At 48.7% G+C, this 26,991-nt stretch overlaps 1 protein-coding gene and 1 non-coding gene across 4 annotated transcripts in view; one reads left to right on the top strand and one right to left on the bottom strand.

Moving 5' to 3' along the window:
• Positions 1-26,991, top strand: part of WDR93 (WD repeat domain 93) — a 50,008-nt gene that overhangs the window by 21,538 nt on the left and 1,479 nt on the right. The window contains exons 8-17 of one of the 3 annotated variants that reach the window (XM_047736958.1): positions 3,691-3,775; positions 8,149-8,320; positions 9,490-9,560; positions 10,119-10,205; positions 11,256-11,375; positions 13,185-13,398; positions 16,357-16,420; positions 17,120-17,276; positions 17,614-17,812; positions 25,932-25,987. In XM_047736958.1, the coding sequence (XP_047592914.1) occupies positions 3,691-3,775; positions 8,149-8,320; positions 9,490-9,560; positions 10,119-10,205; positions 11,256-11,375; positions 13,185-13,398; positions 16,357-16,420; positions 17,120-17,276; positions 17,614-17,812; positions 25,932-25,987 (1,225 nt within the window). Of the gene's footprint in view, positions 1-3,690; positions 3,776-8,148; positions 8,321-9,489; positions 9,561-10,118; positions 10,206-11,255; positions 11,376-13,184; positions 13,399-16,356; positions 16,421-16,712; positions 16,809-17,119; positions 17,277-17,613; positions 17,813-25,931; positions 26,280-26,991 lie in introns of those variants that run through there. The other 2 variants (XM_047736959.1, XM_047736960.1) reach the window with 2 other exon arrangements.
• On the bottom strand, positions 379-516 carry LOC125105722 (U4 spliceosomal RNA). The gene has a single exon (XR_007129001.1). It is a non-coding gene; the product is annotated as a U4 spliceosomal RNA (small nuclear RNA).

Raw genomic sequence — 26,991 nt, 5'->3', positions numbered from 1 at the left:
CTATATTATATCTTTTTTAAAAGATTTTATTTTTATTTATTTATCGACAGAGAGAGTGAGAGAGCGCAAGTGGGGGGAGTAGAAGGGGAGTGAGAAGTGGACTCCCAGCTGAGCAGAGAGCCCAATGCGGGGCTCAATCCCAGGACCCTGGGATCATGACCTGAGCCGAAGGCAGATGCATAACCATCTGAGCCACCCAGGCACCTTATATTATCTTTTTAATTTCAAAATTAAAAAAAAAATTGAGCCTATTTCAGTCACAATTCATTTATTAGTGTAGATCTATAACTGTAGATATGTGTAAATATGTTTTTCCTATGGTATAAAAATAAAAACCTGTCTCTTAAATTAGTCCCTTTTCCTGTTCTTAATGTTATTTATGCATGCCTTCTTTTAATTTTTTTAAAAGGAACTGTTTGTAGATCCAACTCACCAATTTTAGGAAAAGTTTTCAATTAGCAATAATTGCGCCTTGGATAAACCTCACTGGCTACGATACTGCCACTATGCAAAGCTTAACTCACCAATTTTAACTTGCCAATATTTTCTTAATAAATTTTACATGTATGTTCATGAAGAATATTTCGTTTCCTTTTCTTTTTTTTAAAGTCATCTCTAAACCCAACTTGGGGCTTGAGCTCAAACCCAAGATCAAGAGTCACACATCCCACCAACTGATCAGGCCCGGTACCCTGGTTTTATTTTCTTATAACACCTTTGGTTGTGGTATGCGGGTCATGCTGGTCTTGTATAATAAGTTGGAATATTCCCATTCTATTTTCTGGAAGAGTTTGTATAGAATTGGTATTATTTCTTCTTAAAATGTTTGATAGAGTTAACCAATAAAGGCATCGAGCTGTGGAATTTTCTTTGTGGAACTACAAATTTGATGTCTTGAGTGACAAAGGGTTATCTCTTTCTTCTTAAGGAAACTTTTGTATATTATCTAAGTTACCTAAGGTATTGACTTAAAGTGGTTCATAATCCCATGTTATCCTTTCATTATCTGTAAAATGTTTTTTTTTTAAAGCTAGATGTATTTATTTATTTATTTATTTTAGAGAAAGAAAGAGAGGGAGTGAGCAGGAGGAGAGGCAGAGGGGAAAGAAACTCAAGCAGACTCCATGCTGAATGCAGAGACCAATGTGGGGCTTGAACCCATGACCCTGAGATCATGACCTCAGCCAAATCCATACTGAGCCACCCAGGCACCCCTGTAAAATCTGTTTTGATGTCACCTTCTTCATTTCTGATATTGGTTTGTTTGATTGATTGAGATAGAGAGAGAGACAGAGACAGACAGAGACAGCTGGTGGGGGAGGAGCAGAGAGAAAGGAAGGGAGAATCCCAAACTGACTCCCCATTGATGGCAGGTGGGGGACTTTATCTCACAACCTTGAGATCATGACCAGAACCAAAATTGAGAGTCAGACACTCAAATGACTCCCATTTCTGATATTGGTAATTTGTATTTTCTCTTTTTTTCTTAATCAGCTTGGCTAGAGGTTTGTCAATTTGATTAATCTCATCAAAGAGCCAGCTTTTGGTTTCATTTCTTTTCTTCATTTTTTTCTGTTTTCTATCTCATCGGTTTCCAATTTGATTATTATTTTCTTTCATCCACTTACTTCAGGTATAAGTTTTTCCTTGTTTTCTAATTTCCTAAGGTAGAAAGGTAGGTCATTGATTTGAGATCTTCTTTTCTGATATAGGCATTTAGTGCTATAAACTTACATCTAAGCACTGTTTTAGCTGCTTCCTTTATATTCATATATATATATATATATATATATAAAATTCCTTTATATTCCTTATATTTTTTTAAAGTTTTTAAATTTTTTTTAAAGATTTTATTTATTTGTCAGAGAGAGAGGGAGAGAGAGCGAGCACAGGCAGACAGAATGGCAGGCAGAGGCAGAGGGAGAAGCAGGCTCCCTGCCAAGCAAGGAGCCCGATGTGGGACTCGATCCCAGGACGCTGGGATCATGACCTGAGCCGAAGGCAGCTGCTTAACCAACTGAGCCACCCAGGCGTCCCTAAAGTTTTTTAATTTTTTAATAAACATATAATGTATTATTAGCCCCAGGGGTACAGGTCTGTGAAACGCCAGGTTTATACACTTCACAACACTCACCATAGCACATACCCTCCCCAATGTCCATAACCCCACCACCCTCTCCCTACCCCCCTACCCCCAGCCACCATCAGTCTGCTTTGTGACATTAAGAGTCTCTTATGGTTTGTCTCCCTCCCGAGCCCATCTTTGTTCATTTATTCTTTTCCTACCCCCAAACCCCCCACGTTGCATCTCCACTTCCTCATATCAGGGAGATCATATAATAGTGAACATGAATTGGAAGAACAAATATTGTGAAAATGTCTATGTTACCTAAAGCAATCTACACATATAATGCAATCCCTATCAAAATCCCATCCATTTTTTTCAAAGAAATGGAACAAATAATCCTAAAATTTATATGGAACCAGAAAAGACCTCGAATAGCTAAAGGAATATTGAAAAAGAGAGCCAAAGTTGGTGGCATCACAATTCCGGACTTCAAGCTCTATTACAAAGCTGTCATCATCAAGACAGTATGGTACTGGCACAAAAACAGACACATAGATCAATGGAAGAGAACAGAGAGCCCAGAAATAGACCTTTCTTTATATTTTGATGTTATCTTTAAAAATACTTCAAATTACTTCCCAATTTGCTTTTTGACATATTTTTTGAACAATGAATTATTTAGAGGTATATTATACTTCTAAATACTTCTATACTTTGGAATATCCAGATGTCTTTATTTTTGTGATTTCTAATTCCATTGTGATTAGAGAACATGCTTCATATAATTTGAAACCTTTTAAATTTATTAAGATTTGTTTTGTGCCCAGAATATGGTTTATCTTGTTAAGTGTTTTATGTGCACTTGAAAACAATGTGTATTCAGCTATTGTTGGTCAAGTTATTTAAGTCTCCTATATATTTACTGCTTTTCCTTCTATATCCTTACTATGCTCTTACTGGGTTTCTGTCTATTCTATCAGTTATTGGGAGAGGAGTGTTCAAATCTTTAAGATTAGAGATTTATCAGGATTGCTGCCTGAGGTGGGAGGGCGGAGATGGTTAAAAAATAAATTACAGATTTATTTATTTCTGCTTTCACTTCTATGAGCCTTCGCTTCATGTATTTTGAAGCTCCATTATTAGGTGTGAAAACATTTGGAATGTTATATCTCCTTGGTGAATTGACTATTTTATCATTATTCAGTGAATCTTTGAACGCTGGTAATATTTTTTGCTCTGAAATCTATTATGTCAGATATTAATACAGTCACCCCAGCTTTCTTTTCATTATTTTTACAAGATGTATCTTTTTCTATATTTTTAATATTGGTGTCTTTGTATTTAAAATGAATTTCTTTTTGACAGCATGTAGTTGGGTCTTACCTTCTTATAGTTTTTGAATAATTACCTTTAATTAGGGTACTTAGGCCATTTATGTTTAATGTAATTATTGATGTGTTTGAATTTAAATCTACCACTTTGCTATTTACTTCCTATTTGTCCCACTTTTCCCCTTTTTTTCTTCCTTCCCCCTCTTTTTCTGTCTTCTTTTAGATATGTTTTTAATGATTCTGTTATATCCCGTTTGTTGGCTTCTTAGCTGTGCCTTTTCCTTATTGTAGGATATGATGGTTTGTTTTAGAGGAGACATTAAGTTGAGTCTTCCAGTTCACATAATGAAGATCAAACCACCCAAACCAGTTACAGGTTAGTATAATTCAACTAACTGCTCTCTTTCCTTCTGCCATTGATTTTTTTTCTTTTTTTTTTTTTTTTTTGCCTTTCTCCACATTTCCCGTCTTTTCTACTTATTAGCAGCAATATCTAAATTACAAGTATAGTTCTGAAAGGAAAAAAAATTTTAAGTCATAAGCTCTGGGATCTAAAGACAAAAAATATAGAAGTTACAAGGATACAGCTAACTAACAGAGTTGGGAAATCCGGAAAGACAGTCATCTAGCTGGAGTTTATTCATTTCTATATTTCTGTGTTCATTCATTCATCAGTATTTGCTGAGTGCCAATAACGCACCAAGCACACAGATGAGGAAGACACAGCTTCCTGTGCTCTAAAAGCTGCAGTGCTACCAAAGAGGAATAAGAGGAAACCAACATTGTACGTTATGATAAGTGCAATGATGGGGAACATCTAGGACCACGAGAACATAGAGGAAAGAGTGACTAACTCTGCCACAGAGCAGGCAAAGCCTTTATCAAAGGACGAGGCATTTGGGAAAGTTTTGAAGGATAAGTAGGAGTAGGTCATGAGGTGCAGAGGAGAGGTCCATTATAGGCAAAGGATAGAGTATATCCTTTCAATACGTGCACATGACATAAAAGATATAAGAATATTCACTGCAGCAGTATTTATAGATGCAAAAGACTAGTTAAATAAAATCTGGCCACACGCATCCAAAGGAATACTTTGCAACCATTAAAAACAAAGAAGGAAATTTATTTATTTTTTTTAAAGATTTTATTTATTTATTTGACAGAGAGAAATCACAAGTAAGCAAGAGGCAGGCAGAGAGAGAGGAGGAAGCAGGCTCCCTGCTGAGCAGAAAGCCCGATGCGGGGCTCGAACCCAGGACCTGGGATCATGACCTGAGCCGAAGGCAGCGGCTTAACCCACTGAGCCACCCAGGCACCCCACAAAGAAGGAAATTTAAAAAGCCAAGAATATCTAGTTCACTCTCATAAAGGAACATGATGATATGATTTGCTCCATCAAGATTTATTATAAAGCTACGTGATTAAGACAAGATTAAAAAATAGATGAATGAACTATCATGGAGGCCAGGACAGACTCAGGCATTAGTGGTCACTTGATATCTGAGGGGTGGCACTCCAGAGCTGTGGAGAAAGGATGGTCATTTCAGTAAATGGTGCTGCTTGTCCATATGGAAACAAAAGTGAGATGGGACTCCTGCCTCGTGCCACACACAAAAATAAATTCCAGGTGACTCACAGAAGTAAATAAGAGAAAACAATAGAGCTTTTAAATATTTTTTAAAGATTTTATTTATTTGAGAGAGAGAGGGAGCACAAATAGGGGAAAGGGGAAGAGGGGGAGGGAGAAACAGATTGTCCACGGAGCAGGGAACCTGACATGGGGCTCAAACCCAGGACCCTGAGATCATGATCTGAGCTGAAGGCAGATATTTAACCAACTGAACCCCAAGCTGCCCCAACAATAAGGCTTTTAAAAATTAATATAAGACAATATCTTTATGACTTCCGGGTAGGGAAAGACTTTTTAAACAAAACAAATAGAAAAAGCACTTATAATAAAAGAAAAATTTGATAAATGTGGCTACTAAAATTAAGGACTTCCCATCACCCTAAGACATCAGTAAAAGCATGAAAGAACAAGCCACATAATGGGGGGAGACGTTTGCAAAACACATAAAACTTATGAATGGTCCATATCAAGAGTATATACAGAATTCCTACAACTTATTAAGGAAAAGTGACCATCGAGTATAAAACAGGCAAGATGGCCTTATTCAAATGGCCAATAAACATATGAACATATGTGCTTAACATCCTTAGTTATCAGGGAAATGCACATGAAAACCATAACAAGCTACCATTCCACACCCACCAGGATGGCAACGATGAAAAGAGGCTGATGGTACCAAGTTGGTAAGGATGTGAAATAACCATAACCAGACGTCGCATGCACGGTACCCATGAAAATCGGTACAATCACTTTGAGAAACAGTTTGGTATGATCTAGTAATGTTGATCATAATTTATACCGAGACCCAGCACTTACACTCTTAGGGAGCATGACTAACCATTCCGGCTTGCCTGGGACTGAGGCGTTTCCTGGGGTGTGGGGCTTTCTGCGCGAACACTAGGGACTTCCTGAGCAAACCGGGGGGAAGTGGTCCCCCTTCTTCTAGGTGTATACCTGATAGGTTCACAAGTAAATGCTCCCCCGATATTTACAGACATTACAAGAATGATAGCAGTGACGTGATTTTTCAGTACCCGCCCATGTGGAACAACCGAAATGCCCATCAACGACAGAACAGATGTAACTGTCATTTATTCATTCCCTCGATGGGACACTGTCAAGAAAAAGGAACAAACTATAGCCATCCGCAACAAAATGGCCAAATGCCACAAAGAGTATTAACCCAAAGAGGGCAGACTTAGAGTTAACGCTGTATATAATCCCATTTGTGTATATAGTGCAAAATCAGACCGAACAAAGCTATCGTGTTTAGATGCACGTTGAGACAGAAGTAAAATAAATAGAATGCGGTGCTTACACAGAAGCCAGGAGAGTGGCTGCCGCTCTTCCCCAGAGGCTGTGACTGGAGACAGGCCTTTGCGGAATTTCTAGGGAGCACACATTGTCCCATCTCTGGACCTGAGTAGAGACAGATGTTTGCCTTGTAATAATTTATTAAGATATATATTTTTATGCTCTTTGCTGAATGTGTTATATTTCACATAAGAAAAATTTTCAGAGAATGGAAACAAGCAACAGGAACACCCCGGTGGCTCAGTCAGTCAAGCAGCTGCCTTTGTCACGATCCCGGGGTCCTGGGATCCAGTCCCGCATGGGTTTCCTGCTCAGCAGGGAGCCTGCTTCTCCCTCTCCTTCTGCCGCTCCCCCTGCCTGTGTGCTCCTGCTCGCTCTCGGTCAAATACATAAACAAAGTCTTAAAAGGAAAAAGGGTGGTTCAGTGGGTTAAAGCCACTGCCTTCGGTTCAGGTCATGATCTCAGGGTCTTGAGATTGAGTCCCACATCCGGCTCTCTGCTCGGCAGTGAGCCTGCTTCCCCCTCTTTCTCTTTGCCTGCCTCTCCGCCTGCTTGTGATCTCCGTCTGTCAAATAAATAAATAAAATCTTAAAAAAAAAAAAAGGAAAAAGGAAAAAAAAGAAGAAAAGAAAACAAGCAACAATGAGGAAGGTCTATAGTACTGATAGGAAGAGATCTCCAAGCCACTGTGAGTAAAACACACAAGAGTGCTCACGTCTAAGAACAACTCTCAACCGTTAGCTACATCAGACTCACCTAGAGAACTTGTTAGAACCGGGATGGCTGGGCTCCACCCATAGAGTTTCTGCTTCCACCTGGGGTGGAGCCCGAGAATCTGCATTTCTAACAAGTACTCAAGCCTGCGGGATCCCTGCTGATCAGGGACCCCACTTCAGGGAACTGCTTGTGTATCGTTCGCTGCCATTCGTTTATACAAAAGGGGTCTCCTTGTAGCAACCAATGCAAGAAACCAGGGACGGTGGATGTCTCAGGGGAAGGGGAACTGGGGCACTATGGGGCGTCCAGCCCGCTCCAAAGAGAGCAGAGTTCTCAAAGCTGGGGTGGGCACCCAGAAAATCAATCACTCAGTTTTACTGAGGATTTAGGAACAGTTGAAAAAGAAGGAAATGAAAGGTTTCAGGGGAAGTCGAGTGGTAAGAAAAGTGACTGGCAGAGAGGAGATTTTTTTTTTTAAGATTTTATTTATTTATTTGACAGAGATCACAATTAGGCAGAGAGGCAGGCAGACAGACAGAGAGAGAGAGAGAGAGAGAGAGAGAGAGGAGGAAGCAGGCTCCCTGCTGAGCAGAGAGCCCGACATGGGGCTTGATCCCATGACCCTGGGATCATGACCTGAGCCGAAGGCAGAGGCTTTAACCCACTGAGCCACCCAGGGGCCCCAGAGAGGAGATTTTTGAAGGAATGCGGTGGGGTAGGTGAACTCGGGGCCGGACTGTCTGATTACGTGGGCCTTCAGCAGCAGCTCAGTAGTGACCATAACTGGCCGTTTGGGGCCTTGCTGACCTGGGGACACAGCACCGGTGGTCCGAGGCCGCCTCTGCGGATCCCGTAACCCGGAAACAGGAAGTGGCGGTGGGATGGGGCTGTAGGAGCTGCGCTTCGCCTGTGCTCCCTGAGCAGCCGGGGTAGGAAAGAGGCAGGGCGAAGGTTGAACCCTGGGCTCCCACATGGACTTCTGGGGATGAGGGATTCCACAGGAAACTGGGAAGCACCGAGAAAGGAGGGAAAATCAGGAAGGCGGAAGTCCCAGGGTTTGACCAATTCTGGAATCTTTTCATCCTAGGTACCACGTTCAAAAGCCCCCTGGAAATCTTTGCCAAGGTAGAGGACTACTATGGCCTGGGCTCGGGGCAGAACCACTTCATCAAGGACAGTCAGTGGGAGCAGCAGGCGGCCATCTTCCACGCCTCATACCGGAAGGACCCGGACATGGAGTGGGAGGAGGAGCCACTCAGGTGAGCCGGCCGGGGACCCCAGGAGCCCCCTGCTCCCCGAACCGTGGGGGCACACGCCGGAACGTGTGCCCAAGCCCGTGAATTCATCTGAGGCCTAAGAGCTCCTCCTGGTTTGGGGGACTTTTTTCCAAGGATTTCAGCAGATGTTTTGAAAAAGTGTGTGGAGATTGTTCAAATACTGTTAGAATAGAGGCTGATCACGTGGATTTCAAAGAGGGGATAGAAGTGTGTGCAGAAGAGGAGTTTAGTTTACAATTTTGTGCACATCATCTCTTAAAAAATTTTTTTCCTGATTATCTTGACAACACAGAAGAGCCTGCAGACAGACATAAGAGTCTCCACTATTCAGTGAGACTCACTATTCAATTTCCATCCAGTTTTTCTAAACGTCATATATTAATGTCTAATTACTTAAATACCTTCCTCTGTAACCTCAGGCAGCAGGAAGGGCTCATGAACCCTCTGCTGTGATTGTAAAAACTGAGCCCAAGTCTTTGAACTTGGTAGAGCCGGTTTTAGGAGCCAGCTCTCCTCACAGCTATGCTGAACCTCCGGAATGTTCTTGCTTTACCCGGGAAGCCTCACATCTTGCTGTCAAGAGCATCTCGAATTTTCTCACTTGGGGACACAGACTCCTAGGGTTGTGCCCTCATAGCAGCTACCAGAGACCTGAAGCGGGACCCCATGAGGTTCAGGGGTGCACTGCCTAGCTGGGTAGTTAGGAGTGTTGCAGGCTAGTTGTTAAACTATTCGCACAGTCTGTACTGGGAGTCTTTATACGACAAGAAGCGCTTGTAAATGCAAACTCTATAAATCAAGAAATTGATTGGCTTTTTCAAGAAGAGCAAATTAATCAGCACCCCCCCCCCAGTTGGATTACCCCCCAGCATGAGGGAGCCCAGTCTGATGACTAAGGGATCTTCCTCTAGGACAGAGAAAGTTCTGCTAGGTGCTAGGCACTGTTCCCAACCTTCGAGTGACTCCTGCACTCCCGCTCAGCCTGCCCCGCCCCCACCAACTTCCAAGGTCTGCAGCCACCAGGACCAGCACAGAGAACGTGGAAGGTCCATCCTAACCACCCATGTCTGGTTTTAGCACCAAGACTGCCACCGTCTCTCCTGGCCAAGGAGTCTGCCGGGGCTCTGACTGGTGTCTCTTTTTCTCCCCAGCATGGCCACGTTCCATTTCCTCCTTCCCAGCAGCATGATTGCAATGCCGGCAGAAGTCAAGAGCCCCTCGGGTAAATGAACACGAAGCAGGGGGTTATCCTTGGCAGTGAGCCACTGGAGGGAATGCCTCAGCAAACCCTGCACTGTGGGAGGGAGGGAGGCAGGAAGTAGGTCACTAGCTTCACAGCTGGAGCTTAATGGTTTCTGGCTGGATGCATGGCGCCCAGATTCCCTGATGACAGAGACTGGCATCGTCTCAGGGAGGGACCTGCCACAGAGGAGGGCATGAGCCCATAGCCCGCCGTGCTGCTTCTGGACATGAATTCATTTTGTACAAAAGGTTATTTAAAACACTGACAGCCAAGGGGACGTGAATTATCTAGAAGATGTGAAAGCAGCCCAGGGGTAGTGACCATCCTCCCCACCCAGGAAGGTGACTTGGCCTTAGGTACAGCCCTTCCAGGGGTGCCCCCCCCACCCCCCAGGAGGCATGTCCTTCTGTTGCCTGCTGCCCATTAGAACAGACCACTTTTGATTGCAAACCGACTTCCTCTTGGGCAAACAGCTTCTGTACAAACCAGAGGGTATCTAGATTCCTTACATGATGCCCCCTCTCTCTTCTTTCCCAGGGGTAGCCTGTGTCCTTGGCATACACTGGCCTGGAAATCACAACTTCTTCCTCTATTCACTTCACCGAACTCTGAAGGATAAAGTCGGTACTTTGAGATGGGGGTTCCCTAAGCTCGGGGCTCTCGGAACATGGCCTTCTCCAGCTTAGTTGAGGGCACATGACTGACGTGTCACTTTAGGGGACCAGAGCTGTGCAGGCAGAAGCAGGTGGCTCAGTGGCTGGGGTGTCAGTGACCGCCAGTCTCTGTCTCTGAGCGGTCCCGTTTCTTAAAGAGAACAGGTCAACAGGGACAAAACCTGGTCCGGTCCCCAGGACTCCTTTGGCAGCTCAGGTAAAGAGAGGCCTGGCGTCAGAGGCCAGATCCAGCCCTGGCCCGAATGTTTGTAAACTGCGTGCCGTCAGGCCAGCCACCGTGAGCCCCAGTCCCCTTTTCTCATCTGAAACACAGAGCTAGTTCACGACGCCATCCCTGCCCCCTGCTCGCCCTTGTCGGGAAGAGCCAAATCCACAGGGTTTCCAGATGTGAAAGCTCTTTGAAACTGACAGGCACTTTGGAAACACGGTGGTGGTTTGGTTTATACAAACTCATGGCTGTCGAGCAAGTTCACTTCGGGGTGATTCCTTGAGCTGTTCACTTAGGTTATATTTCAGAATTATACAAGGATAGTGAAATGTGAAAATGGGCAAAGGAAGAATCTCTCTCCTTCCAGCCCTCTCCCAGGCAGCGCGGCTTCCAATACCAACCTCTGTACGACTGGCTGGGACCTGGGGCAGGTCGCTTACATCTCTGCCTCAGTTTCCTCATCTGTGAAATAGGGGTGCTAACAGGACTCACCTCACGGGACCCTTGTGAGAATTAACTGAAAGGAGGCATGGAAAGGGCTTACCACAGTGCTCAGCACCTCATAAGCCTTCACTCAGTGTTAGCTGCGGGGGGACAGTAGCGTGACCCCTTCTTTTATCCTTAGGAGGGAGACAGCATTGCCAAGAGGTGAGCGAGAGGGTGAGCCCAGACCACGGTTCCTGCCCATGTCCCTGACAGGCAGACTCGTCTGGGTCTTGGGCTGTGCAGGTGGAGGTGCTGGGTGGGGGCGGAGGCTGGGGGACAGCCTTGCATGCTGTGTCCTCCCCGCAGACCCAGACAGCGTGTGGCCCTGCGCCGCGCCCATTACGGTCTCCCAGCTCAGCTGCACCTGCACCTTCCTAGTGCTGGCCTGCGAGGATGGCGTGCTCACGCTGTTGGACCTGGCCGAAGGTGAGCCCCCCTCTCTGCCTAACCCCTGGATGGGTCTCTGGGTAACCAGAGTCCGGGAACGCTGGAATTCCTGTAGGCTCGGGGCCTTCTGTTAGTTACTCCATGTTCTTAAGTCAACTTGGAGAGCTGGTGCTGCCTTCCCCTCATTCACTCATTCAACAGACATTTATTGAACTTAATATGTGTAGACAATTCCCATTCCCTGTGGATTTACTGAGTGCCAGCTCCGTCCCTGCACTGGACCAGGGCCTGGAAGTCTGTCCATTTCCTCACTGTCATTCTCTGGGGAGGAAGTGTCTGCCAGCCCCGGGTGTGGCACCATGGCAGCCTCAGCCCTCTCCCCGTCTCCCCCAAGCTCTCAAAATAATCAAGTCCTCCTTCCTGCTATTCTACCCCCTCCCTGGTCAGCGGGAACCTCACTGGTATGGAAACTAAGAGACCTCAAAGGGGGCCAGGGCAAGATCAGCAACTATTCTGGGTGGGCAGTAACTTGCGAGAGTCCTGGGTCCTGGTCTAGCTCTGCAGGTGCAGAAAATCAGCGGTGACTACTTGCCCTAAGTTGATCAGGATGTAAGGGAGTGTCTCCCTTTAATTAATTAACTAATTAATTAATTAAAGAGAGAGTAGGGAGGAGGGGCAGAGGGAGATGGAGAGAGAGAACCTCAGACTCCCCACCGAGCACAGAGGTCAACATGGGGCTCCATCCCACCCATGAGATCATGACCGGAGCCGAAACCGAGAGTTGGACGCTTAACTGACTGAGCCACCCAGTCGCCCCGGGAGTGTCTCTCCCTCTTACCGGACTTTATTAGATGGGATGACTGAATCACTGGTTTGCCCTTTTGTAATTGGATAGGTGTCTCATTTGGGAGTAGAGGTGCGCCATCTTCCCCGGCCGCGCTCCGAGCCCATGCGGCGGTGAGAGTTCGGGATGGTGTCCTGGCTCGTGGCCATCTCCGGGACGCTTCTGTCAAGCCAGTGAAGTGCCTTCCTCACTTGGCTTATTTATCTGAAGAATGCCATGGTTGTTTCCAATAGTGGTACTCCGCCCACATGGCGGGAAGATAAACAGGGCTCCAGGCCCTCTTGAACTTGAGTTACTGCATCCACAGTGTTCTTACAATGGCTAAAGATATGTCAAAGTCAGGGGCGCCTGTGTGGCTCAGTGGGTTAAGGCCTCTGCCTTCGGCTCAGGTCATGATCTCAGGGTCCTGGGATTGAGCCCCGCATTGGGCTCTCCGCTCAGCGAGGAGCCTGCTTCCCCTCCTCTCTCTGCCTGCCTCTCTGCCTACTTGTGATCTCTCTCTCTGTCAAATAAATAAGATTTAAAAAAAAAAAAGATACGTCAAAGGCAGAAGGGTGATACTAATGGCACATTCACTTGCCCAATAGCTTGCTTTCATTTTTCTGGATGTTGATACATTCTGGATATTGCTTGGCGACACACACGCGTGTCCCTCTCCTTCTCCGAGACCACCCCGGCCCTTGCCCCCTCTGTTGTACCTCGACCTGCCCTGGTCAGTTGTGGTTCAGGACCGGGCTGGGTGTAGCTTCCTTCCTTCCATCCCAGTGCTGACTCAGCCCCCCTCCACGGGGCTGGTCCTCCCTGTCCACGCCTCTCCGTACTCAGAAGTGGGGGCTCTTCTCTCCCACTGGGCTTTGGGGTTTCTGGTTTCACTCTCAGAGTGAGATCCGTGGCTGGATCTTGCCTTCACATCACTCACACACCTGCTGGTCACGGACCCCGAGCCCATGGCTGCATCGTCGTCTGGCCACTTTTCTGATCTGCTGGTGCAATTATTTCTCCAGGTTTCCCTCTTGGGGTCATCGCTCTTCCCAAGGGTTGTTCCTGCCAGAGCATTCACTTCCTGAAGTACTTCTTAGTCCACAAAGGAAAGAACATGTATCCTGAGAATCCTTTGAAATCCCAAATGAAGTGTGTGGTGCTGTGCACAGACTCTTCTCTCTACCTGGTGACAGCCAGAGGGACCCAAGGACCCAGCATCAGTGTGCTCGCTGAGAGGTGGGTGGCTCGAGCACAGGACGGGGTGAACGAGCTGCCAGTCAGATGGCGCCTTTCACTGATAGGACACCGACCACCTCCCCGGTGGGAGTCCACTGCTCTATAGCCGCCAACCCCCACCCGTGAGCGTCCCAAGGTCCCCACTGTCTTTTATATGTGGGTAGTTATGTAAAACTTGTCTTGCAAAAATTGTATGATGGCACAAGGGACACCTTTCGTGTCACACATGACCAAGAAGAGCATCATTTCTGCTAAAAGAGCCTTTTATCCATTTCCTCAAGGGTCTCTTTCTTTTCTAAATTGTGAAATACTTTAAACTTGCAAATGATCAACAGAATATGTGTGTGGATTTCGGGTGTATCTATATGCACACCATATATGTATGCATATACATATATATACATATACACACTATATATAGTGTGTGTGTCCACGTGTGTGTATATCTAGAGGCAGAGAGAAACTCCCCTGCACCCATCATCAAGCTTAAGAAATAGATCATCTCCCAGGTGCTTGGGTGGCTCAGTCGGTTAAGCGTCTGCCTTTGGCTCAGGTCCTGATCCTGGGGTCCTGGGATCGAGCCCTGCATCGGGCTCCCTGCTCAGTAGGGAGTCTGTTTCTCCCTCTCCCCTCTGCTTGTCCTCTCTCTCGCTGTCTCTCTCTCAAAGAAATAAATAAAATATTTAAGAAAAGATCATCTCCAATTCAGTTAAGGCTCTCTGTGTGCTTGTCCCCAGTCACACTCTTCTCTCTCCTCCCCAAAGGTAGTTATCTATCTATTGCTGTATGTAACAAACCACCCCACAACTTAAAGGCTAAAGGAAACACTCATTATTTAGCCCCGAACCCCCGATCCTGTAGGTCGGCTGTTTGGGTGAGGCTAAGCTGGGCGGCTCCTCCACTGGTCTGGCTCAGGCTCTCATGTGTGTCCCAGGCCACCGGCAGCTCGGCCAGGGGCTGGGCGGTTCTCAGTGGCCTCACTCACCTAGGTGGCCATTTGCTGGCCATCGGCCAGGATGCTTATTTCTCCTCCTTGTGGCCGCTCCCGCAGGCTGTCTCAGCCTCCATCACCTGACAGCCCAAGGGGCCCCCTCAGCAAGCAAGGGCCACCGCAGTGCACACTTTCCAGGCCTCTGCTCATACCACACAGGACAGAGCACATCACATGGCCATATCCACGATCAAGGGAAAATCGACTCCATCTTGTTCTTTTTTTTTTTTTTAATAATTATTATTTTTTATTTATTTGACAGACAGAGAGATCACAAGTAGGCAGAGAGGCAGGCAGAGAGAGGAGCAGAGAGGCAGGCAGAGAGAGAGGAGGAAGCAGGCTCCCCGCTGAGCAGAGAGCCCGATGTGGGGCTCGATCCCAGGACCCTGGGATCATGACCTGAGCCGAAGGCAGAGGCTTAACCCACTGAGCCACCCAGGCGCCCCTCCTTTTTTTTTTTTTTTTAAGATTTTTAAAGATTTTATATATTTACTTGACAGATCACAAGGAGGCAGAGAGGCAGGCAGAGAGAGAGGAGGAAGCAGGCTCCCCACTGAGCAGAGAGCCCGATGCGGGCTCGATCCCAGGACCCCGGGATCATGACCTAGCCGAAGGCAGAGGCTTTAACCCACTGAGCCACCCAGGCACCCCTATCTTTTTCCTTTTTTTAAGACTTTTTTTTTTTAAAGATTTATCTATATGGAGAGAGCGAGTGTGCATGCACAAGGAGGGGGCAGGGCAGAGGGATTCTTTCAAGCAGACTCCCAGCTGAGCAAGAAGCCCGAAGCAGGGGGGGTTCAGTCCCACAGCCCATGAGTCCGTGACCAGAGCCTGAACAGACTGAGCCACCCAAGCGCCCCTTGACCCCACCTTTTGATGGGAGTTGCTGCAAAATATTACGGCCAGTTTCTTTTTCCATCTGTAATATGGTTTTCCAAAATTCATTATTCCTCGGCTCTCCCGTAAGAATTAACCACCTGTATCTCCAAGTAACCGACCACTTAGCCGCGCATTATTTGGGGCAATTGTAAATGGAATCCTATCCTGTATACTCCCCGGCTTGTTTCTCAGGCCGTTTCTTCTACCGCTTGCCTTGCAACCTTGTTCATGGGAATCACACATGTTGGGGAATGCGGCCTGGTTACTTTCCCACCTGCACTGCAGCCCGTCGTATAACAGAGTGCAACGAGGCATGCTCCTCCCAGGGGACAATCAGATCGTCCCCAGTGTTTGCTACTCCGAAAAGTCCAACATTGTTGCGGCCGGTGCGACAAATCGACCAGGGTCGAGAGGGTAGGAGGATGCTGAAAAGAAATTAAGAGACAAAGAGATGGGGGCAGGAGGAGCACCAAGGAGGATGTCCAATAGTGCCAATTTTGTTCAAGGCAGTGAGGCATTGTAGAGCTAACAGAAACAATCATAAGAAAGTATCTATTTTTAGCTGATTACTGAAGAGTTTGCAACATGCACAGAAAATCCTTCAAGCTTTCCCATTACCGATTTCCCAAGCACCAATAGCAGACCCTCTAGCGCCAGATGTACTGACTTCAAGGCCACTCAAGACATAGTTTATGTAAGCACAGCACAGTCTTACAGTGGTGTAGTCTATAGCCTGTGCAAGGACAGCAAGGACCAGCCAAGAATTTCTGACCCCGACCAAATCGTCTCTATCTGACTAGCAAACGTGTGGGAAGTCACGTAGGTGAGCGCACAACACAGAGCACAGACCCTTTCTCAGTGCTACTCGACTTTATCGACCTAAGCCTTTTGTTCGGCTCTTCAGCCTTTAAAGGAGGCACAAGTCAGGGCCTGGTTTGGTTCTCGTCTCAAGCCTTATCGTGGCCTCCCACGCAACATATCTCTTGATGCTTATATACACAAGAGCGTGTCTGGGGTGTATGCCCAGGAGAGGACAGCACAGCCTGAACTCTTCCAGTACGACTGGCCATGTGTCTTGTTTCCTGCAGGCCTATAAAGCACCTGGATGAGGCCATCTGTGCAGTGGCCCCAGTCCAAGCCTTACCTGGCATGGTAGGTTCCTTGTGCCCCTCACTCCTCTTCAGTAAACGTGGTCATTTGTCCTTCAAAAACTACATGTCAAAGGCAGGTCAAGTGCTAGACCCTGGACTAGCTCTGGGCTACCTGGGGTGAAGGGACAAGTCATTGCCCTGCTGGGGTGCATGGCTGAAAGCAGCTGCTTTCAGGAGGCGGTGACAAGAGAGGGTGGAGAGGACAAGGACAGACTCTGGACTTGTGAGTCTGGGGGAGAGGAAGTGGTGTGGCAGCTGGAAGAGGATGACATCGGGGTATGTCCCATCTACAGGGAGGAAGGAGCCCAGGCAGGAGGGTGTTCTGGCTCAGATCTCAGGCCAGGAGGGGCCATTGGAATGAATGGGGTCCCTGAGGATGGAAGGAAAGGGTTTGTACACAGAGGCAGCACTAAATCCACGTGGAGGGCCGGCACCTCAGCAGGGCAGGGTGGGATACTGGCGGACTAGAAGCCAGGGCAGAAGGGGGAAGCGTCCCCCAGGATCAGACCCAGCACCTGCAGGAGGGCCTGTTGCTGCGGGGACCTCCAGAGAAGGAAACACACTTCTCTGCTCCCTGAGCCGCACTGGTTGCCTGAAAGCAAATCAGTTCTCTCTGTGGCCTGTTGTAATGTCCAGCTGCTTCTCTGACTCCGAATGGAGAGGACAGAGAAGTCCCCATCACCATCTCTTTGCTTCCCAGTTGCTGATCTTCTACGAGAACGGCTCTGTACAGCTCATGGATGTGGCCAAGCCTCAGATCATCTGTGCCTTTGCTCTACCCAGAACCTACCATCTGGTGGTCCCTTGGAAGCCCTTGTTTGTCGTGTCTGTTCGACACCCGTGTTTCCTGCTCCGAGGTACCGGAGGGGGACCCCGTGGCCTGCTGGCTCTTTTCCTGACACTCTCCATCCCCTCCCAGAACACAGGGTGACACTGCCCAATCTCTTCCCCGCCTTCCCACCCCACACCACAGGCCAGAACGACGCGGCTGTTCAGCCCTCCCTAGGCGCTTAGCTAAAACACAAGGCAAGGTCTTTTCTCTGGAATCTTGCTATTCTAGATCAAGTGAGCCCAGTCAGTCACAGCTCAGTCCCAGTGAGCCAGCCTTACCAAGAGAGAGCAGCCCCCCTGTGCCCGCCCAGCCCACAGAGAAGGTCATCCCTCCACAGCACTGGCCCTCTCATTTCATCTCAGGAGACCATCCCGACGAAACTGAATCCAGCAACACCAAGGACATCCAGAGTTCTGTTTTCTATTTCAACCTCGAGGCCTACCCACTCCTGGAAAATCTGTCCAAAAATCACACCATTCCGGAAGCTGACATGACCGAGAACGCGGCCTTTGCCCAGGTGCTGCCCTTGGAGAAAAGATGCGAGCGTTTCCTCCAGAAGAGGTAGAGTGCTGGGTCTGCCTCCCATCCCTGCCCTTGGGGTGTCTGGATGGAGGACTAGTGGTTCATTTGACGGTAAGGTCCGTCCAGCATTTAGAGCCCCCCGCCAGCGGGGAACCCCACCCTCTCCTAGCCCAGGAACCGCGCCCCCGTTCCCGTTCAGCTTGGTAGAAAAGGAGCAGTGGATTCAGGTTGGAAAGGAAGGGCTGCCAGTTGCTGTTTTCTCCTTGTCAAGACTGTCTTTGCTTTCTGCTTTCTCGAGTCTTTGGTTTTATAAATCATATTTGGATTATCAGACGCAATAATCTAAGACAGGGTCTGTGGCCCGTTTCCATGAATAAAGTGTTCCTGGAACAGGCCCGTTTGTTAGGTCTTGCCAGTGGCTGCTCATGTGTCACAGCGGCAGAGCTGACACTGCCAACAGACACCATAGGATCTGTCACGCCTTTGTAGAAACAGTTTTCCGGCCCCCGGTCCAAGCTCCCCTCTGCTTTATCCATCATCTGGACAAATGTGAGGTCCTGCGTCTCTCCCCTTTCCGCTGTCTCGGTGCCACCGGGACTCTGTCCACAGTCCTTTCCGCTGTAGAAGCATTGTGAACTGTGCTCTGTCCGCTCTGGAGACGCAGGTCTCTCTTCTCTCCCATTCACCACAAATTTCTGGCGGCTTGCAAATTCTTGTTGATTTGTGTCGTGATTGGACTGTGCACTTTAAGCGGGACAGGGTCACCGGTGGAGCCCTCTACAACAGATGGGGTGGGGAGGGAATCGAGTGGTCCCTTTCCTTCCCGGGCCTTCTGTAGCGTCCGCTCTGGGACTCTGTGATCTCTCCGATCTCCTCAGGCTTGCCTCCAGAGTAGTGAAGGAACAGCAGGATACTCAGCTCTGAAATCCGCTGCCTCCGCCACTCACTAGCCAGGAGACCTTGTCGAGTCCCTTAACCTCCAAGAGCCTCAGTTTCCTCCTTAATTCAAAAAAGATGTGTGGAACACCCACGGTGCAGCAGACTGTGCTGTGGGCTCTTCCACGATGCCTGGCCCGCAGGTGGTGAAGGTATTCGAGAGCTAATACATGTCAAGGGCTGGGCATGCGGTCGTCACTCAGCGGTAGGTCCAAGAATGACGCTGGGTTAGTCTCAGTTCGTGCCCAGGAAACTCTAGACACCACCGCCAGGTGGCGCCACGGCCCCCATGACGGCTTTTACCGGCTACACTTGGTTCCTTCCTGGGCGTGGTGGGCTGGCCTTAGGGCTTTCAGCATCCCCGGGAGGGAAGCAGGGCCATCCCTGTCGGGAGCCCGGGATGGTCTCTGGGTCTTGGGGGAGGACAGCAAGGAAGGGGCCAGTAGACCTTTCCCCTGATGGAAGGATTACCAAGATTTACTGAGTGCCTCTGTTCCTCCCATGGAGGCTTCTTCTTTTAACAGTTGATGGCTTGACTTGTTCTGAGGACATGCGGCTGAATAATTTAAGGGTGAAACATCATGAAGTCTAGTTTATTTTCAAGCAGACCAGGAAAACATTTAGAGAGAGAAAGAGAAAATGTGAACAATCTGTGAAACCCAGGACAATATTCATAGAGAGAGACAGACAGACAGATAAAATGTTCATAGGTGGTGAATACAGGTGTATTGTACTACTTGCAACTTTTCTGTAGGTTTGAAATTTTTCTAAGTAAAAGATAAGGAGAGGTTATAAGTTATTATTTACAGTATAATCCTGATTTTGAGTAAAAGACGACTAGAAATGTGTATACCCATAGTAATGGTAGTTATATTTGGGTGATCACATATGTGTGATTTTCTTTCTTTGTACTTTCCCTATTTGCAGCTTTTCTAAAAAAAAAAAAAATACAAAACAAAAACGTTATTTTGGAAGATTTTAAATATCAGTTAAAAAAGAAGTGAAGAGTGTGAGTTTAGGCCATGGCTGTAGTGAGACTGTTCTCAGGGGAGGTCCTGGCGTGGAGATTTCTGGAGCTTTTTCCTTTTTAAATTTTTGAATTAGTCTCATAGGTAGAAATTAGTGATTCACCAGCGGTGTATACTACTCAGTGCTCATTACAGGAAGTGCCCTCCTTAATGCCCATCCCCCAATTACCCCTTCCCGCCCCCCCGTCCCCGCACCTCCCTCCAGCCACCCTCAGTTTGTTTCCTAGAGTTTGTCTCCCTCTTGATTTTCCTCTTGTTTTATTTTTCTTTCCCTTCCCCTAAAGCCATCTGTCTTGTTTCTTCAGTCCCCCATGAGTGCAATCGTATGGTATTGTCTTTCTCTGACTTATTTTGCTTAGCATAATAGCCTCTACTCCCATCCACATCGTTGCAAATGGCAAGATTTTATTCTTTTTGATGGCTGCGTAGTATCTGCTGCTCTTTCTTGATGAGACCCAGAGAAACCCCTTATTTAAGGAGCCTGTTTCCATTTCTGCCTTTCAGTCTGACCCCTCTCTCTCTTACTGGCCTGGAAAGGGTGAGCCTTCCCACTTGAGCTGGAAGCCAGCCGGCTGCCCCACCTGGGGGAGCGGCCCCCGGCCCCACATTTCCAGCACTGGGAGGCTCACCTCCTGCCTGGCCAACTCAGGCTGCCTCAGTCCCTGATGGACAAGTCCCACCCTTGGCCAAGGTATAAGTGGAGATCAGACCTCAGGACACCCGTGGAAGGAACCCGCGGAAGGAAAGAAATTTGCTTCAAGCAGAGCTTCTACTAACTAAGTACTTCTCCATTGTAAAAAAAAATTATTCACTATTTCTGATAGAAGTTATTATCAATGCACTTGTAGAAATTCGGAAAACAGGACAATGCAAAAAAAAATTTTTTTAAATAACTCACAGTCCATCACAAAAACCCTAGCAGGGCTGTTAATCTAATTTAGGTTCAGGTTTTCCCTTTGGTGTTTTTACTAAGTTGAGATCCTATTTCATGATCAATTTTTAAGTCTGGCTTTGTGTCGCTCCAGAATAGAAATTCATTATTTTTTTAAGAAAAACCTCCTTATAGGGTGCCTGGGTGGCTCAGTGGGTTAAGCCGCTGCCTTCGGCTCAGGTCATGATCCCAGGTCCTGGGTTCGAGCCCCACATCGGGCTTTCTGCTCAGCAGGGAGCCTGCTTCCTCCTCTCTCTCTGCCTGCCTCTCTGCCTACTTGTGATTTCTCTCTGTCAAATAAATAAATAAAATCCTAAAAAAAAGAAAAGAAAAGAAAAAGAAAAACCTCCTTATAAATACGGTGTGTGTTTTTTTTTTTTTAAAGATAAATACGGTTTTTAATGCCTATGTAATTTCCATGGTAAGGCTGTGTCTACAGTATAGTTCTCTACTCCCCTGTGGTTGGGCCTGCTCTCGTAAGGACAAGGTCCATCCACTCTGACCTCCTCCAGTTCCCATGGGAATGGACTTTTTAAAGGCGCTCTTTTCCTAATGTCTTTCCTCCTTATCAACATAGCTTAGCTCTTAGGACCCACACCCCCAACCTCTCCCTGGGAAGGCCCCACAGCCGCTAGGAGGGGTGGAGAGGACTGCCTCCTAGGGAACCTTCTGCAGGGGAGAAGGTTGGAGGGGCTGACAACGTGGGATATCAGGAGCCAGGGGCCAGGGATTGGGAGCTTGGGAATAGAAAAGCTCAGGGAAGTGCTCACTGGGTCCTGGGACCCAGCAGGAGCTAGGAGGGATCACACTGTGTAGTTGTGGCCAGCCCAGATTGAAGGAACATTCACTTGGGCCTGATCACACTGTTTGAATTATATCCCTTGTGGCAACCCATTTTCCAAACTGGGTCCCAGCAAGAATTTGGGAAACATTGATTAAAAGGCTTTTTCTGTTCTCCTGCTCTGAGGTCTGATACCTGGGGTTTTCCCAAAGAGTAGTCCCTGCCCCAACATTTTAGTTTGAAATGGTCCATCCTTCCTTCTTTCCTCCCAAGAGAAAGTGCACACGGGGTGGGGGTGGGCAGGGGGAGACAGAGGGAAAAGGAGAGAGAATTTTAGCAGGCTCCATGCTGCTCGATCTCACGACCCTGAGATCATGACCTGAGCCAAAATCAAGAGTTGGACTCAACAGTCTGAGCCACCCAGATGCCCCTTATTTTGAAAAATTTCAAAATACAGGTTTGAGGAGAAAAAAGTCACTGAACAGCCACATGCCCACAACTTAGCCTTTAACATACTTCTGCTGCTGTTTCTCACATAGGCCCCTATGTGTCCCCCCAATTTTAATCTCACCTCTTCCTCCCCTTTCATTCCTCGTGTCTGAAACAGCTTCCTTGACGCTAAAAATAAGTGAAATTTCAAGGCAATGGGTTTATGTGGCAATCGAGTCAAAGTTTCAGACTTGCAATACTCTGTCCAAATTGTTTTCACAAAACCTACCCTTGGGACTTTTATAAACAGCCTGTGTGAAAGGGAGCCTGCCTTCGGGGCTTTAAAAGGAGGCCAATTAGCTCCAAATACGCGTCCCTACCCCCCACCCCACCACCCCCCTCCCCGAGGCCTGGCCTCTGCTCTCCTCCAGCCCGGGGCTCTAGGCACCATTTCCTGGCTCCCTGCCCGCTTTAGAGTGTGCCCTCTCTGGCTGGCTCAAACTTGATCACAAGACAGCAATTTCTGCACACCAGGAAGCAGACAGAAACAGAGTGCCCCTTCCTCTCTATGTCTCTGTCTCTGTCTCTCTCTCCTTTCATTCCCTGTGAATACAAAGCCCAGAGAGATGCAGGGTTCTCCACAGCCGGCTTTCTGCCAGAAGGTGGGCTTCGGGGGTGACTGAACAGTCCAGGTCCACCACGGCCAAGGGAACCAGGGGTGGGGCAGGCGGGAGGCTATAGCCCATCACTATTTTCATCCAGAAGTGAAGGACACTTTGCAGCTTTTGTTATATACATCGTACATGTCTCTCTCTCTCCTTCTGTGACTTGGCTTGGATCTTTTTCCCGAGCATGAATTCATTCTCTTTCGATTTTAAAAGTTCTGTGTCCGTGTGTTACGAACAGTTTTTTCCCTGGTTTTTCTGGCTAGCTGCAAATGCGGCTGCTCATGCAGCCAGACAGAAGTTTCGAGGCTCAGGTTGCTGGAGTTTTCCATCTTCTCCCTTAGATGTTGCTGAAGGGCAGGTGTAAAGAACCTCAAATTCAGGGCACAAGCCGTGCAGTAGGCCTGGGGCGCAGACCGGGGGCCTCTAGCTGTGGGACAGGATAGGCCTCAGGTCTTCATGCATGAAATGAGTGACGGCCACATCTCTGCATGGGACACGATGGCACATGCAGTAAGGGCCAGCATTACTTATCATGAGACCACAGAGAAAGGCCTTCTCTATGCCACGGTGTATGTTGCAAATCACCCACGTTGTCTTAACACACAAACGGCTTTATTCTCAGGCTTCCTTTTCAGACTTGCCCTCGTCCCATCTATTCAGCACCCTCTTGGGCAGTCACTTTTTCTTTTCTTTTCTTCTCTGATTTTATTTTTAAGTAATCTCTAAACCTAACAAGGGGTTCGAACTTACAACCCCGAGATCAAGAGCCATGCGCTCCACCAACTGAGCCAGACAGGCGCTCCTGAGGGTCGTCTATGAAAGTCATGTTGTTTTGACCTCCTGAGCCAGAAATTTCACTCCCACTAATTCATCAGCAGTGGAAGTATTATTTTTTTTTAAAAGATTTTATTTATTTATATGACAGGCAGAAATCACAAGTCGACAGAGAAGCAGGCAGAGAGAGAGGGGGGGAAAGCAGGCTCCCTGTCAAGCAGAGAGCCCGATGTGAGGCTCAATCCCAGGACCCTGCGATCATGACCTGAGCCAAAGGCAGAGGCTTAACCCACTGAGCCACCCAGGCGCCCCAAGAAGTATTATGATCATTAACGTGCACTGAGCACCTACCTGGGGTCGGGTACTATGCCAAGGGCTTTGCAGGCATAATCTTATTTTTTACTGTTGTTACTATCGCCTGTCCAGGGTCACCAGCTTGTAAGTGAGGTACAAGCAGTGTGGGTTCAAAGCCCGAGTGTGTACCCTGCACACACTCCGCCTCCTCCCTGTGCTCCCGCCGCAGGCACCACGGTTCACGCAGCCTGGAAGGCCTTAACAAAGGATTTTCAGCCCCAGGGTGTGCTTGTTAGGGAGAGAGAAGGTGGCGGATCTGTGAGTGGCCCCTGGAAGCAGTTTGTAGGATACATTTCCCGTGCAAACCGGGGGGTGCACAATAGTGTGTGGCCAAAAAGAAAAAAAAAAAAAACAAGATTTTATGCACGTCTATGCTTGTACGTGTGAAAGCAATTTCCAAGGACTTACAGGGAGCTGTTAATTACAGTTGCTTTGGGAAGGGAAAGCCAGGATCTGAGGTGGGAGGGAGATTGCTTGTAACTGTACACCCACCTGGATTTTCTGATTTCTTTAAAAGCAAAGTATAGGCTACTTTTTCAAGTTAAAAAATGTTTTAGTGCGTTGAGGACCAGATATGTTTCCACGTGGATGCGCTGTGGCAGACAGAGCCTTGAAACAAATCCAAAGCTGCAATCACTGCCTTTCTCCCCAGAAGGAGCCCTCCTCGTGCGCGCCCGGACTGTTTTGACACCCTCGGTGCACGCAGGCCGCGGCAGGAACCTGGCCCGCAGCCCGCACCCCTTTCCCCAGAAGGAAGGCGTCCTCCGCACGCTCCCAGTGGCCAGGTCTGCGTGCAGAATGAGGGGTGGGTCCTGGGCTGCTCCAACTCTCCTGTACTGAACGTGCATTTGCTTGTGTTTTTTTTTTTTTTTTTAATTAACCTCTTAATTTGTAAGAGACCCAACTCAGGCACCTGATCTTCCAGGAGCACTCCCCAGGCAGGGTGGACCCCTCCCAGGTTCTCCCTGCATTTGACCTTGACGGCACTGAAATGCCTCGGATTATAAATGTCCTTCACTCCTGTCACCCACAGGAAACCTGGGGGGAACCGGGGCTGTTTCTGTACACTCTGGTCTTCCCTGCACTTGCACCCGTGCCTGTCACTAGCGTAACCAAACCCTCCCAGGAAGCTACACCGGGCGAGCTGTTGCATGAAGGGAGCTTGATTTGCAGCCAATGAGGCGATCACGGGGAGTAACTTGGGACTGGGTTCCTTTTAGTGAGGGTTAGGATGAGTACTTAGCTAGGGAAGCCCCGTCATTGTACATAGAGGCCGGCCTACGGTCACGCGTGCGCCTTTAGGAAACTCGCCCGTGCGTACGTTGTATGTTGTATAAATGAGGCTTGTGCTCTTCCTTGGGTGGAGATTTTAGTATTACAAGGAGGTAGAGGCAACTGTCCGTCCCTCCATGGGTCACTCCACGGTCCACGTGCGCAGGCGTGAGTTGGGGGTTAAGCGCAAACCGGTTGGGGCAGTCTGGGCCCCCGGAAGTCTTTGTCTGGGCTGTTGCTGCTGCTTGAGGGGGTAGTTTTGGGTTCAGTCACGATGGCTGTGGCCCTCAGGTCTTTTACCTGAGTTAAGACATACACTGGAAAGAAGAACTTAAGGAGGGGCGCCTGGGTGGCTCAGTGGGTTAAGCCTCTGCCTTCAGCTCAGGTCATGATCCCAGGGTCCTGGGATCGAGCCCCACATCGGGCTCTCTGCTCAGCAGGGAGCCTGCTTCCTCCTCTCTCTCTGCCTGCCTCTCTGCCTGCTTGTGATCTCTGTCAAATAAATAAAATCTCTCTAAAAAAAAAAAAAAGAAAGAAAGAAAGAAAGAAAAGAACTTAAGGAAAAATGTGGGACAAAGGTTAGTGGGTACAAATGGGGTGGGGGGGGCGGTCAAGGCCAGGTCTTGGGGTCCAGCTGATGACACTAGTAGAGTCTGCTCAAGGAGTATTTAACCACTGGACGTGCTGGCATTCCGATGTGGCTGATGGTGGTCCACGCACATGGACCGTGAGTCCCCAGCACACTGTGCCTTGTACCGAGCTCGGCTCCTGGCTGAGTCCCTGTCGTCAGGCAGTAAAGGTTCTGAGGGCGGGCTGTGCCCAGGCTGAGTCCTGAGGACACCGACGGGCAGCACATGTGCCATTTGGCGAGTTTGTTGGTTTAGCACAGCGCCGTCAGGGGCTGTCCCGGGACCGAGGAGCCGGAGGGGTGGGGGGCAAGGAGCACAACACGATTTCCTCTCATCTCCACCAATGTGGCCCACAGGTTCCAGAAGTTGGAGAAGAAGGCGAAGGAGCAGGAGCACTGGACGCGGCTTCGCAAGTATTCCTTGCTTCTCCAAAGAGAGAACTTCAGGAAGTGACCGGGCCACTGCTCTGGGCTCTCTGCGAAGGTTGGCCTCAGGCAGGCTTCCCCCGAGGGTGCCCTGAGGCCAGGCGACGCGGGGCCAGGGCTGCAGCTCAGTAGGCCCAGGGACCTGGACTGGCAGTCCGGGACGGCAGCAAGGGAGAGCCATGCTCTGGGGGGGCTTCAACCCTAAGCCGCTTGTGAGAGCCCTCAGGCAGACGATGTGTCACCCCAATAAACAGCGATACTGTTTCCAGCCCCCAGAGCTGCTGTGGTATGTGACTCTTCCTTCCCACCCAGTCCAGACCCTAGCGGGGCCCAGGCAATGGCCTCCGGCAGTGTCCTGGACCTTGTGAGGACCACTCGCCTTCTGGGCCCCGGAGAGTCCCTTTGCTCCCAGGAGCAAGACCCCAGGCTCCCCCTGTGACTGTGTGGCTCTCTTTCTCCCCACCCGCTTCTCTCCCTCTTTGCACTGGAGTCACTTTGGAGAGGCGGAGGCTCACTCAGAGTGGCTGGGCACTGCCTGAGGTCACAGGGACCTGAGAGGGCCCTGGGGAGGCAGGGACGGTGCCACTCCTGCCGCTGGCTGCTGGCTTGGAACCCTAGAGGAGGCCGGGGGACTGGAGGACAGGAGGGGTGGGCAGAGAGGTGCCTTTGTCTTCTCTGGAAACTTCCCTCCCAGGCAAACAGGCCAGAGGGTTGCCCCGGCTCAGGGCCTCCGCCTGCCTCTCTGAGGACACCGTGTGGCCCCTCTGAGAATTGCGGCAGGCAGGGTCTGTGACAGGCATCTCCCTTTGTGTCCCCATCCCTCTCCTCCCTTGGATCACACACGCTCCTCATCGCCACGACACATCCTTCACAGCGCTGGTATTGATCGCAGAATGTCCCCAGACGAAGAGGTCCCCCCGCCCAGGCACTCTGTCGCTCGCCCTCCCACGGCGGGAGCAGAGACGGCAGCAGCGGCAACTTTCACAACAAC

Source organism: Lutra lutra, chromosome 7 (assembly GCF_902655055.1).
Source record: "Lutra lutra chromosome 7, mLutLut1.2, whole genome shotgun sequence".
In the NCBI taxonomy this organism is placed as follows: Eukaryota; Metazoa; Chordata; class Mammalia; order Carnivora; family Mustelidae; genus Lutra; species Lutra lutra.
The sequence above is the reverse complement of the archived record's forward strand: the minus strand, read 5'-3'. Positions and strand labels throughout refer to the sequence as shown.